This window comes from Dipodomys merriami, unplaced genomic scaffold (assembly GCF_024711535.1).
Source record: "Dipodomys merriami isolate MVZ:Mamm:240054 unplaced genomic scaffold, mDipMer1.0.p SCAF_29, whole genome shotgun sequence".
NCBI classification, from domain to species: Eukaryota; Metazoa; Chordata; class Mammalia; order Rodentia; family Heteromyidae; genus Dipodomys; species Dipodomys merriami.
The window spans coordinates 19,779,996-19,793,607 of NW_027204381.1; the positions used below are offsets into that span (position 1 = coordinate 19,779,996).

The 13,612-nt window shown below is 43.5% G+C and overlaps 1 protein-coding gene across 4 annotated transcripts in view; it reads left to right on the forward strand.

Annotated features, from left to right (window-relative positions):
• Positions 1 to 13,612, forward strand: part of LOC138838986 (histone-lysine N-methyltransferase 2A-like) — a 77,981-nt gene that overhangs the window by 39,246 nt on the left and 25,123 nt on the right. For 2 of the 4 annotated variants that reach the window (XM_070038590.1, XM_070038589.1), the window contains 13 exons: positions 109 to 486; positions 924 to 997; positions 1,401 to 1,532; positions 2,400 to 2,513; positions 4,112 to 4,258; positions 4,570 to 4,665; positions 4,852 to 4,972; positions 7,411 to 7,524; positions 7,918 to 8,102; positions 9,766 to 9,939; positions 10,862 to 10,972; positions 11,515 to 11,588; positions 13,320 to 13,513. In XM_070038590.1, the coding sequence (XP_069894691.1) occupies positions 109 to 486; positions 924 to 997; positions 1,401 to 1,532; positions 2,400 to 2,513; positions 4,112 to 4,258; positions 4,570 to 4,665; positions 4,852 to 4,972; positions 7,411 to 7,524; positions 7,918 to 8,102; positions 9,766 to 9,939; positions 10,862 to 10,972; positions 11,515 to 11,588; positions 13,320 to 13,513 (1,914 nt within the window). Of the gene's footprint in view, positions 1 to 108; positions 487 to 923; positions 998 to 1,400; positions 1,533 to 2,399; positions 2,514 to 4,111; positions 4,259 to 4,569; positions 4,666 to 4,851; positions 4,973 to 7,410; positions 7,534 to 7,917; positions 8,103 to 9,765; positions 9,940 to 10,861; positions 10,973 to 11,514; positions 11,589 to 13,319; positions 13,514 to 13,612 lie in introns of all 4 variants that reach the window. The other 2 variants (XM_070038586.1, XM_070038587.1) reach the window with 2 other exon arrangements.

Below are 13,612 nucleotides of genomic sequence, written 5' to 3' on the forward strand. Positions count from 1 at the left end.
GACTTGTAGGAAACCATGAATAAGATTATGATATATTTCTATACTTCTGTTCTAATTAAAATTTTTTCTCACTTAGAAAACATAGTCTTCTTGTTTGTTTTCCCCAAGCTGTGAAAAAGAAAGAGAAAAAGTCTAAGACCAGCGAAAAGAAGGAGAGCAAGGAGAGCACTGTTGTAAAGAACTTGGTGGATTCGAGTCAGAAACCTGCTCCAGCAGCACGCGAGGATCCCGCCCCAAAGAAGAGCAACAGTGAGCCTCCTGCCCGGAAGCCCGCGGAAGAAAAGAGTGAAGAAGGTCACGCCCCCACCCCAGCACCCGAACCCAAGCAGGCCACCACCCCAGCTTCCAGGAAGTCCAGCAAACAACTCTCCCAGCCGGCGCCAGCCGCCCCCCCTCAGCCACCCACCACGGGACCCGCGAGAAAAGAGGCTCCTAAGACCACGCCAAGTGAACCCAAGAAAAAGCAGCCACCACCACCGGAATCAGGTGAGCGAGGAGAGCAGGAGGATGGCTGAGCCACAGGAGCTAGAAAGAAGCGCTACTGTCCCACATGTCGGTCAGAAACCTGAATTGTCTGTCTCCAATTCAAGAAAATGAACTCTCTTTTTAACTACTCCGGAGTAACAAATAGGAACAAAACAAAAACTTGGTGATAATTACCTTAAATTCTTTTTTTTTCTTTTTTCCTGTGTGTGTGTGGGGGGGCTGGGGGGGACACACGTGGGGCGGGGTTCTGGAGATCACACCCAGGGCCTGTGAGTGTTGGACACGCACTGTTCCCCTGAACCACATCCCAGCCCAAATATTGCCTTAATTCCCTACTGGAAGCTAGAGTTGTGGTGTTTTTCTAATGTCTCTCTCTTCACTGGCCAGCCAGTCCTAAAGTTGCCATCATCTGATGCAATCTACTTTGAATTCTTCAGGTCCAGAGCAGAGCAAGCAGAAAAAAGTGGCTCCCCGCCCAAGTATCCCTGTAAAACAAAAACCCAAAGAAAAGGTGAGGAGCCACGTGTTTGTCTCCATCTCTCATGTGTGTGCCATCTGTCGCAAAAGCCTTGTCCTTGGCTTCCACGTGGAGTGGAGCTGCACACGGCCTCTGTGTCCTGACAGCGGAACTTGTTGACATGAATAAATTAAAGGTTTAGGCTTTACCCATGGTCTTTTCTGATGTCTTTTCCTTTGTTGCTTTTCTCTTTCTTCTTGGGCCCTTGTGTTGTAGCCTAGTGTATTCTATCGGCTATGGTATAACCGTGTTCTGCCCTCACATCCTTTAGTGTAATACTTGCCTATAAAAGCCACCCCTACCTATGCCCACTGTATTTATTATGGACAGAGCGCTTAAGACTCTTCAAACATGAAGACAGGTAGAGTGTGGCTTTTTCTCTATCTTGTCTCCTTAGGAAAAACCACCTCCAGTTAATAAGCAGGAGAGTGCAGGCACTTTGAACATCCTCAGCGCCCTCTCCAATGGCAATAGTTCTAAGCAGAAAGTCCCAGCAGATGGAGTCCACAGGATCAGAGTGGACTTTAAGGTAAAAATGTTCAATGAGGCTTGAGATGTAGCTCAGTGGCAAAGCGCTTGCCTAGCAAGTGCAATGTCCTGGGTTTGCTCCCCAGTACCAAAATAAATAGATAAATAAAGGTCAAAAAAAGTACAGTTACAAAATGTTCAATGATCGTGCATTTCAACGAGTGTCACAGCCTTTAAATGAAACTTGGTTTTTGTGGGGTTTGGTTTGGTTTTGCCAGTCCGGGACTTGCAGTCAGGGCCTGGGCACTGTCCCTGAGGTTATTCAGCTCAAGAGTAGTGCTCTACCACTTGAGCCACAGCTCTGCTTCCAGCTTATTTTTGGTGGTTAATTGGAGATGAGAGTCTCACGGACTTTACTGCCCCAGGTGGCTTTTAACCACAATCCTCGGATCTCAGCCTCCTCAGTAGCTAGGATTACAGGCATGAGTCACTGGCGTCTGGTGCCTAGTTTTTTGTTTTGTTGTGTTTTGTTACAAAAAGGTGCTAGTAAAGGTGTTGAAGCACACGATGAGCACCAAGCAGTGGGATGAATAAGAAGTGCAGCTCTCAGATGGGCTCAGGGCTGAGAGGCCTGCAGTCAGAGCTGAGTTCCCTGTGGGAGCAGAGTGGAGGCCGCAGCCAGGCTGAGTGGTGGCTGAGGAAATCCCTGTCCCACTGGATCAGGAGATCCAATCCCACTCTAATCTTTGTCATCTGTTTAGCAGAAATCAAACTCATCGTTGAGCCTTTTACTAGTTTATGTCTGAGAGTAATTTTTTTTTTTGGACTTGTTCAAAATATGGTATTGAGGTGTCACTCTGATTTTCTGCTTTTTATGCTCATTTTGTCAGTGTCAAGCTTTCATTAAGTGATCTTTCTCTCTTCATAGGAGGATTGTGAAGCAGAAAACGTGTGGGAGATGGGAGGCTTAGGAATCTTGACCTCTGTTCCTATAACACCTAGAGTCGTTTGCTTTCTCTGTGCCAGTAGTGGGCACGTAGAGGTAAGGGATCTTGCTTCTTCGGACCCTCAACGAGGGAAATGTAGGTGACTGAGGTGGGTGAGTGAAATAGTATTCTTTTCATTAGTATTTAGTAGGTGCTAGCCTCATTTAAACCAGTTAATGACAATTTTAAATTTTGAAGAAATTTCATAGTACTGGGTAGTCTCATCTCTTAAATTCAATCTTTTATTAGAGTTCTAATTTTTCTTTTCAATATCCAAACATGGGAAGCAGTAGTATTCCTCTATAAAAAGAGATGCTTTTAATAGTTATTTTATATTGAATACCAAAGATCTTTTATATATAAAAATCTGTAAGCAATTAACAAGGCACATATCCAGTAAAAAAAAAAATGGGTAAAAGACAGAAATAGATCATCCACAAAATGAGAAATAAAAACATGGTGTTGAGGGGGTGATTTGCCCTTCTGATGATAAAAATGTAGAAATGGACTCAATGCAGAAGTGTCAGTATTAGTGTGTTAGTATGAAAGCCTGGGTTAATATGAAAATAACTTACTTAAGAAAAGATAACAGCTTATAACTGTTAATATATTGTAAAAACACAAAGCAAAAAGCAACATTTAAATCCCTGCTGATTTTTCCTTCCTAACTCCTTTATATTCTGTTCCCATTTACGTCTTTGCTTTTTGTTTGTTTTTTTTTTTATTTTGTTGTTGTTGTTGTTTTTTGTCAGTTATGGGACTTGAACTCTGGGCCTGAACACTGTCCCCTGACCTCTTCAGCTCAAGGCTAGCACTCAACCAGTTGGCCACTGCACCCCTTCCAGTTTTCTGAGTGGTTTAATGGAGATAAGAGTCTCACAGACTTTCCTGTGTTGGCTTTGAAATGCCATCTTCAGATCTCAGCCTCCTGAGTAGCTAGGATTATAGGCATGAGCCACTGGTTGCCCGGCTTACATCTTTGTTTATAAGCTCTCTTATTGGTACTTAGCACACTGTGTTAAATCCTTTTTTTTTTTTTTTTTTTTTTTTAGACAGAGGTCTCTCTATGTAGTCCAAGCTGGCTTTGAACTCTGCTCTTCCTCAGCTTCTGGAGTGTTGTACCACTCCGTTATGTCTTAGGGTTACTGCATTTCATTTGTTTCTTTTTGGCACTAGTGTTAACTACTTTAGTCTCCTGAGTCTCCTGCGTTGCCCAATGTTTGCTTAATTCAACACGCTGAGTAAATACAGACTGAATATCCCTTCCTCCTCTGAAATACTTGAGAGTATTTTTAGTTGTTTTTTGTTTTTTGTTTTTGGATTTTTGAAGCTTTGGAATATTTGCATAGACATAATGAGATACCTTGGGGTTGGGACCCAAGGCTATCCATGAAACTCATTTGTTTCATATATGATTTATACATATAGCCTGAAGGTAGTTTGATTCAAGGAACACAGTTTGTACATTGAACCACGAGGCATCATGTCAGCACTTAAAGGGTTTCAGATTTTGGAGCATTTTGGATTTCAGATTGTCATGATAAATTCTCACCCTGCATAGAGGAGTGGACTCATAAAACTCAAAAATATTTGTAGTTAGTATTTTTTTTCTATATGTTATTTGACACATCTCTGTGTTCTTTTCTTGATACAGTTTGTGTACTGCCAAGTGTGTTGTGAACCCTTCCACAAGTTTTGTTTAGAGGAAAACGAGCGCCCTCTGGAGGACCAGCTGGAAAACTGGTGTTGTCGTCGCTGCAAATTCTGTCATGTGTGTGGCAGGCAGCATCAGGCTACAAAGGTACAGCACTAAGTAACGGAGCTGTCTCTCCGTTCTCCGCCTTCTAAGGGTTTATATCTGTTATTTTCTTTGTCCACTTCTTTTTTTCCCCACTATTTAAGTGGGTACTCTTTTTGTTTGCATGATTTTGTTTTTAATTTTCAACGTAGAACAGAAAACATAACAAATATGGTAAAATTACTTCACAAGGAGTCCCTTGAACAGGAAATAAATCTCTCTGTATTGGTTGGGAGTGAGAGGTGCGTAACGGAATTGCTGCCCTTCTGAGGAGGAGAAATGACGTGCTGTGCTCACGTTCCATTTTCCTACAGCAGCTGCTGGAATGTAACAAGTGCCGAAACAGCTACCACCCTGAGTGCCTGGGACCAAACTACCCCACCAAACCCACGAAGAAAAAGAAAGTTTGGGTGAGCCCCTCTCATTGTGCCGTTGGGAGGGAAGGGCAGGGTGGGCCGGGAGGGCATAACTTGTCAGAATACTTGTTTCAGGACGTCGGCATTCACCTTGTTAGCAAACATTGTTTCAGCAAAGAAATCAAATCTAGTTCTTTCACTTGAGATCTTTTAAATAAGGAAGGGTTTCTCCCTTTGCAGATCTGTACGAAGTGTGTTCGCTGCAAGAGCTGCGGCTCTACAACGCCAGGCAAAGGATGGGATGCACAGTGGTCCCACGACTTCTCACTGTGCCATGACTGTGCCAAACTCTTCGCTAAAGGTACTCCAGAAAGCCAGTTGCTCCACACTGCCCCCTGCAGGAGGATGGCGGACAAGTCTCGCTTGTTCGGCCAAGGAGGCCATGTAGACACGGCTACAGCAGTTCTTTCTTTTGCCCAAACTATTAGCAACTGGGAATGTTTTGTTATCTTTTATAGGAAGAATTGGGAAATTCTCATTACAGCTAAGTGCAAATGAGTTCTCTGAGCCAGTAAGCCAAAATGTGATGCATATACAGTTGGTTCAGAGATAACTTTAGATGATACTCCGACATTTTATTTTAATTACACCAAAAGTTCTAATTAATACATTATACACATTTTCTTAATGATGGTGTGAAATCACCAGTAAGATTTTTGGTTAATTTATTTTCCCAGTACTGGAAACTCAACTTGAGTCAGGGCTTTCCACTTTGCTAGGCAAGCCTCTACCACCTGAGTCATGTTTCTAGACTTTTTTTCCCCACCAGTCTTGGGGCTTGAACTCAGGGCCTAGGCACTATCCCTGAACTGCTTTTACACAAGACTAGTACTCTACCACTTGAGCTATATAGTGCTATTTTTATGTGGTACTGAGGAATCGAAACCAGAGCTTCATCATACATGGCAAGCACTCTACCATTAAGCCACATTCCAAGCCACCACCACCCCCTTCCTAGCCTTTCTTTTGTCATTTGTGGGGCTTGAACCCTGGGTCTGGGCGCTGTCCCTCACCTCTTCAGCTCAAGGTGAGTGCTCTACCACTTGAGCCACAGTGCTACTTCCAGTTTTCTGAGTGGTTTATTGGAGATAAGAGTCTCACATCTCAGCCTCCTGACTAGCTAGGATTATAGCATGAGCCACAGATGCCCGGCTCTCCCCTCCCCCTCCACCCCCGCTTTTTTTTTTTTTTTTTTTTTTTGGGTCTGGTCGTGGGGACTGAACTCTGGGCCTGGGCGTTGTCCCTCAGCTCTTCAGCTCAAGGCTAGCGCTCTACCACTTGAGCCACAGCGCCACTTCCGGCTTTTTTCTTTTTGCTTATGTGGTGCTGAGGAATCGAACCCAGGGCCTCAGGCATACAAGGCAAGTGCTCTACCACTGAGCCACCTTCCCAGCCCCCCCCCCTTTTTTTTTTTAAGTTTAGCTTTTAGTTAAGATCTGCCCAGGCCAATCTCAGGTGGTGATCCTCCTACATATGCCTCCTGAATAGCTAGGATTACAGGCATGTCCCACCACACTCAACTTGTCTATTGAGATGAGAGTCTTGCTAACAGTTTGCTCAATCAGGCTATAAGTAATGATTCTAACATTCTCCATCTACTGAGTATCTTTTTTTAAAAAATAATTTTAATTAATATTATGCTTATGTGGTACTGAGGAATTGAACCCAGGGCTTCATTCATGCTAGGCAAGCACGCTACCACTGAGCCACCTTCCCAGTCCAAGTAACAGGTGTTTTGAGCTGCAGTCTCACTAGGTAGACCATGCGGGCCTGGCACTCGTGGCGTTCCTCCTTCACCTTTCTGAGGGCTAGGCTATCAGCTGTGACACGCCGCCAGGTCTGATTTACTGTGAATGAAATCGGCAGATCAGCTTAAGTCTAATAAGAAATAACAGAGGGAGCCAGGTGCTGGTAGCTCACACCTGTAATCCTAGCTACTGAGGATCGGGCAGGAAAGTCTGTGAGATTCTATCTCCAGTTAACCATCAGAAAACTAGAAGTGGCACTGGGCCTTAAAGTGGTAGATTGCTATCCTTGAACAGAAAAGCTCAAGGACAGCACCCAGGCCCCGAGTTCAAATCCCATGACCAACAGAAGAAGAGGAAGTAACAGAGGAAGCTGAGTACTAGTGGCCCACACCTATAATCCTTGCTACTCAAGAGGCTGAGATCTGAAGATTGAGTTTTAAAGCTACCTCTGATAGACAAATCTAAGAGACTCTTGCCCCTGCAAAAAGCTACAAGTGGAAGCATGCCTTAAATCATAGCATACCCAATATAAACTAAAAAGCCAAGTGAGAGTGTTTGGCCTTGAGTTCAAGCCCTACTACTGGCACCAAAGGGAAAAGAGTGATGGAGGGGATTCATGGATAAGGCAAACTGGAGACGGATGGATGGAGGACTGGATTTTAGAAAGCAGTGCTCCGAGTTGCTTAGAAGCTCAACATCACTTTGGAATGTTCACTCTTCTGCCCTTTCTCTGTTACGTTATTTTTTAAAATCTGTCTTCTGATGTGGTTGTGTAGAGAGGAGGCGCCAGTGTGCAGGCTTCTCTGAGAATTCTAGGAGTGCAGAGTACGCTTGTCGGCGGTGTGTGAAGCCAGCACGGAGCCGTTTTGGCATTCGCCGTGACTTGAGGAGGGGGCGGCTTGTCGTTAGGTTGCAGGGGCCCACTTCAAGTCCAGGGCGTGAGGGGCCCAGGTGCGGGGCCCCAGCCCAGGCCAGCGTTGCCTTGTTTCAGGAAACTTCTGCCCTCTGTGTGACAAGTGCTATGACGACGACGACTACGAGAGTAAGATGATGCAGTGCGGGCGCTGCGACCGCTGGGTCCACTCCAAGTGCGAGAACCTTTCAGGTACAGAAGGTTGGACTCTTTTTTTTTTTTGTAACCATTTCTTTTCTCCTAGGTATTGCTGCACTTAAAGTCCCCAGAGCCCTATCCCCCTCAGACTAGTGCTGCTCGAAGTTATTTTCCACGTATAGTGTAGTCTCTAGAATAAGCAGCATGTGGGCTCGGGCTCATTTCACCTGAACACATCCCTGTAGTTCTTGTCCATTGTGGAAAGGCACTGGGACCTTGGGGTCTCCCTTCACCGAAGCCAGGGCTAGTGCTGGCTAGTGACTCCCGGCGTGAGAGCAGGACGGGCGACCCCATGCAGCTCAGGGTCGGTCTGGTCAAAGTCGACTACCGACTTCTCCCTCCCTCCGCTCTTAGAGGACCCATCATTGTAGGCTTTTGCTTTTCTAGATGAGATGTATGAGATTCTATCCAATCTGCCAGAAAGTGTGGCCTACACTTGTGTCAACTGTACTGAGCGGCACCCTGCAGAGTGGCGGCTGGCCCTAGAAAAAGAGCTTCAGCTTTCTCTAAAGCAAGTTTTGACCGCCTTGTTGAATTCCCGGACTACCAGTCACTTGCTACGCTACCGGCAGGTAGGCTGAATTCCCTAAGAGCACATTCTTAGTTTTTACTTCAATAATGGAACAGGTAGTTTGTTTTGTTTACTGCTTTAGCTTTATAGTCTTGTTTTGGGAAGTTTTTAGAGCCAAGCTCCTCAGGAGTAGGACATAGGAAGGGACCATATGTTCAAAGGATGCATTGCTATGAGAAATAGCAACTTTTCTGCTCACCCTGCAAGCGATGCGGAGCCAGTGAAGGGCTTCATCCAGGAGAGTGACCCGATCAGAGTTGCTCTTTAACAATAAAGTTAACTCTTGCTGGGCACCAGTGGCTCACACCTGTGATCATAGCCTCTTAGGAAGCTAAGCTCTGAGGGTCACAGTTTTTGAAGCCAGCCCAGACAGGAAAGTCCATGAGACTGTTACCTCCCTCCAAGAAATTACCAAGAAGTTTTTGGGAGTGGAACTATGGCACAAGTGAGAAAGCACTAGCCTTGAGCATAAAGAACAGGGACAGCATTCAGGCCCTGAGTTCAAGTCCCGGGACTGGCATGTGTACATGCACACACTCATACACACACGCATGTACACACATACACTCACACACACAATTACTCTCACTGGCCTGCAGAGGTTAGCAAGAACTGACCCTAGAGTCAGGACCAGTCATTGGGCGGCAGTTAATGGTGGTCAGCTTAAAGCTACTACCCACATGCAAGTTGTGAATACTAGGTATATATAATCTCAGAACTACCTAGAATAGAGATAGGCTGCTATTCTGTCTTTTAAGAAAACTACAGCTAATGGTAGAGTGCATGCCTAGCATACATGAAACCCTGGATTTGATTCCTCAGTACCGCATAAACAGAAAGCTAGAAGTGGTAGAGTATTAGCCTTGAGCAAAAGAAGCGCAGGGACAGTGCCTAGGCCCTGAGTTCAACCCCTAGGACTGGAAAAAAAGTAAATAAATAAAACTATCTTTTTATTGTTTGCTTGTTTTGGTCGGTTGTGTTTGAACTCTGGGGCTGGGTACTATCCCTCAGCTCTTCAGCTCAAGGTGAGCACTCTACCATTTGAGCCACAGCACCACTTCCAGTTTTCTGGTGGTTTATTGGAGATAAGAATTTCATGGACTTGGGGCTGGGAAGTTGGCTCGGTGGTAGAGCGCTTGCCTTGCATTCCTGAGGCCCTGGATTCGATTCCTCAGCACCACATAAGCAAAAAGAAAAAAAAAAAGCCGGAAGTGGCGCTGTGGCTCAAGTGGTAGAGCGCTAGCCTTGAGCTGAAGAGCTGAGGGACAGCGCTCAGGCCCCACGACCGGACCCAAAAATAAGAGTTTCATGGACTTCCCTGCCCGAGTTGGCTTTCAACCGCAATCCCCAGATCTCAGCCTCCAGCATGGCTAGGATGATAGGTGTTAGCCACCAGTACCTGGCCCATTTTTTTAATAGGAAAAATTGTTGCTCACTGTTTTCTTTCATACTACTTTTGGAAATTATCAAGCAAAGTTTCTAAGTTCCTACCTACCCTAGCCAGCTATTAGATTGTAGGCTTGTTTTAACTTTTCTTTCTAAAGAAATTTCTGGTTATTATCATGTTCTTTGTATCTTATAGTGGGACTTTTGCCATGTTAATAGGGTTTGCATAAAGGCCACATTTTTAGTGTTAGATAAAAGAACATCTTTCTTGGCAACAGGCTGCCAAGCCTCCAGACTTAAACCCTGAGACGGAGGAGAGCATACCTTCCCGCAGCTCCCCGGAGGGCCCGGATCCTCCCGTGCTTACTGAGGTCAGCAAGCAGGATGAGCAGCAGCCTTTAGACCTGGAAGGAGTCAAGAGGAAAATGGACCAGGGCAACTACGCATCTGTGGTATGTCTCTATAGCAAGCCACCAAAGTTTTAGGCACCCGCTTCACTTCCTTGAATCTTTGGGGAATGAAGCTGCTTATGAGTAAATTTGAAAATAATTAGAATTAGACAAGGAATGTGGCTTAGTGGTAGAGTGCTTGCCTAACATGCATGAGGCCCTGGGTTCGATCCCTTGGTACCACATATACAGAAAATTAATAAAGGAAAAAATAACCATTAAAAGTATTAAAAAGAAAATAATTGGAATTGTATTTAGAAATGTCACATAGCTTGAGATACCTAAATATGTATGTATTTATATACATATGTACACTAAATATATATATATATATATATATATATATATATATGAATTAGTTCTGTATTTTAGAAGAAGGATTATGATAGGATAATCTCTCTATTTTATTTGGCTTTTATCTGAATTCTCTGAAAATTATTTTTACATGAAGAGGGGATACTAGCTAATTTAGGGTAAATGAGAATGTGTAGTTAATTCATCCTCCTCTTTGGAGCTTGGATCTGACTTTATTCATTTGTAACTAGATGCTTTTAATTTTATGATGTTAAAAATGCACAGAGGGAACAAATATATAGGAAATGGTCATTTACTGTATGTGGTCTGCATTTGCTACTCCGTGTTTATTTTAGTCTAGATGAAAAATTATGAACCTGTTTGGCTACCTTAGCATGATCAAGTTAATTTGTTTGTATTTTTGCCTTATTAACCTGCATTTCCAGATTGCTGCAAGTTAATTGTGTACAGAATTCTGAAGGCCTCAGCCAAAGAGAAATGACATTATTTAAAATAGGATGTGATATGTTGGATGACTAAGTAGGGAAGAGTGTCACATGAGTGTCATGAATTGTTTTATAAATTATCTTGATTATCTTATGGATAATTGGACTTTTGTTTTTGCACACAGTTGGAGTTCAGTGATGATATTGTAAAGATCATTCAAGCAGCCATTAATTCCGATGGGGGGCAGCCAGAGATTAAAAAAGCCAACAGCATGGTCAAGTCCTTCTTTATCCGGGTAAATTTTCTTTCTCTCTCTTTTGTATTGGTCCTAAGGCTTGAACTCAGAGCCTAAGAGCTATCTTTGAACTTTTTTGCTTGAAGCTAACACTCTAATGAGCCACAGCTCCATTTTCAGCTTTTTGGGTTTTTTTTGTTTTTTTGTTTTTTTGCTGGTTAATTAAAGATAAGAGTTTCGTGGACTTTCCTGACTGCCTAAGCTGGCTTTGAACCATGATCCTCAGATCTGAACTTTCTGAGTAGCTAGGATTACAGGTGTGATCCTGTAATGTCTGGCTATAGTTCATATTTGTAATGCTTACCTATGAGCAGTGACTCAGGAACACATTGACTTGTTTTCTTTTGTTGTTTGCTTTGTCCCATGTATAAAACATCTTCGTTTTAATTAGATTCTCCTATTCTTTGGTAGGAATTAGTCAGGTTGTCAGAGTAGATGGATCTTTTAGGCTTTGGTAGCCTAAAATCATTACCAATACTGACAGAGATACTGATGGGAAGTTATTTGTTTCACATGTTTACTTTTTGTTGGTTTTCTTTCAGCAAATGGAAAGAGTTTTCCCATGGTTTAGTGTCAAAAAGTCCAGGTTTTGGGAGCCAAATAAAGTATCAAGCAAGTAAGTAAATTCAGCATTACATTTTTCCCTTTGTCACTTAGAAATCTTAGAGTTCTCATATTTCTACATTGAGGTCTTTTAGGAAGCTTGTTTTTATTTTTAGTTTTTGATACTACTGGAGTTTGAACTCAGCCTCAGGATTACTAGGTAGGCATTCAACCATATCACCAGTCCTATTTGCTTTAATTACGTTTTGGAAGGGGGCTTATGTTATTTATGCCTGTTCATAGCTTTGGACTACAATCTTCCTACTTAAGCTTCTGAGTATCTAAAAACACACATCACCATCACAGCTTGTTGATTGTTGATGTGGCCTCGCTAACTTTTTGCATAGGCTGGCCTCAAACTCTGTTCCTCTGATCTTCACCTCTGAGTAGCTGGGATTACAGATGTGAGCCACTATAACAATCTTCTAATATGTTTTAATGTTTAAAGTAAATCAGGCCTAGTGCTAGTGGCTTTGGGCCTGTAATTCTAGCCACTCAGAAGGCTGAGATCCAAGGATCACTGTTTGAAGCCAGCTCAGGCAGGAAAGCCCATAAGAACTCATTACCAATTAACTACCAAAAAAGCTGAAAGTAGAGCTGTAGGTCAAAGTGATATAGTACTAGCCTTGGGCACAAAAAGTATGGGACAGTGCCCAGGCCCTGAATACAAGCCCCAGGACCAGCAAACCGCTCCTATCCCCGACCTCCACCTCAAAACAAAAATTGGTTCAGGTACCTTTTGTGCTGATTCAGAAACAACAGTTAGGGGCTAGGAAGTTGGCTCAGAGGTAGAGTGCTTGCCTCTCATGCATGAGTCCCTGGGTTTGATTCCTCAGCACCACATAAGTAGAAAAAGCTGGAAGTGGGGCTGTGGTTCAAGTGGTAGGGTGCTAGTCTTGAGCTGAAGAGCTGAGGGACAACGCCCAGGCCCAGAGTTCAAGCCGCAAACAAACCGACAAACAAAAAACAATAACAACAAAAAAACAAACCCTTAATGTTTGCAGTAAACTCTTGCCCTTTTTCACTTAAGAAACTACTATATTTTAGGGAACTTAGTTATTATAGTTGGGTTCTAGTTTACTTGGTTCAGTGTTTTTTACTACTCTTAATTTAATTTTTATGACAGTAAATCATTTTAGTTTCTGATAGGTGTTATTACTTCAGGAAGTTTAGCAAAGTGTCATATATTACAATTACCTTTTCAAGCCAAGTGTGGTGGTATAATCCCAGCATTTGGTTGGTGTTGGTGGTCATGGGGTTTAAACTCTGGGCTTGGGCACTGTCCCTCAGCTCTTCAGCTCAAGGCAAGCACTCTACCACTTGAGCCACAGTACTACTTCTGGTTTTCTGGTAGTTAATTGGAGATGAGAGTCTCATGGATTTTCCTGTCCAGGCTGGCTTTGAACTGTGATCCTCAGATCTCAGTCTCCTGCGTAGCTAGGATTACAGGTGTGAGCCACTGGCGCCCGGCTAATCCCAGCATATTTGAAGCTGAGAATGGAAGATTTTGGCTAACTTGGGCTATATAGTGAGAAACTGGGAACTGGCAGTGGGGGTGGGGGAGAGTTGAAATACTATCTAATATATACTATCTCAATAATACTCTAGAACATTGAGGTACAGATACATTCTATAAGTGGCTCGGATGGGTCCAGACCTGGTGCTGTCAAGCCTTTGACTATCTGTATTGTTCTAGGTGTACTGTAGGAGCTCAATAAATACTTGTTGAATCGGTTGTTTTCAGCAGTGGGATGCTACCAAACGCAGTGCTTCCACCTTCACTTGACCATAATTATGCTCAGTGGCAGGAGCGAGAGGAGAACAGCCACACCGAACAGCCTCCTCTCATGAAGAAAATCATCCCCGCTCCCAAACCCAAGGGGCCTGGAGAACCAGACTCGCCCACGCCTCTGCATCCTCCCACACCGCCGATTTTGAGTAAGGCATCAAGGGAAGAGGCGTGATCTTTTTCTCTCTAGATGCATATGACAGACTTTGTAAACCCAAACTTAACCAGAAAAGGGAATTTTCAGATCA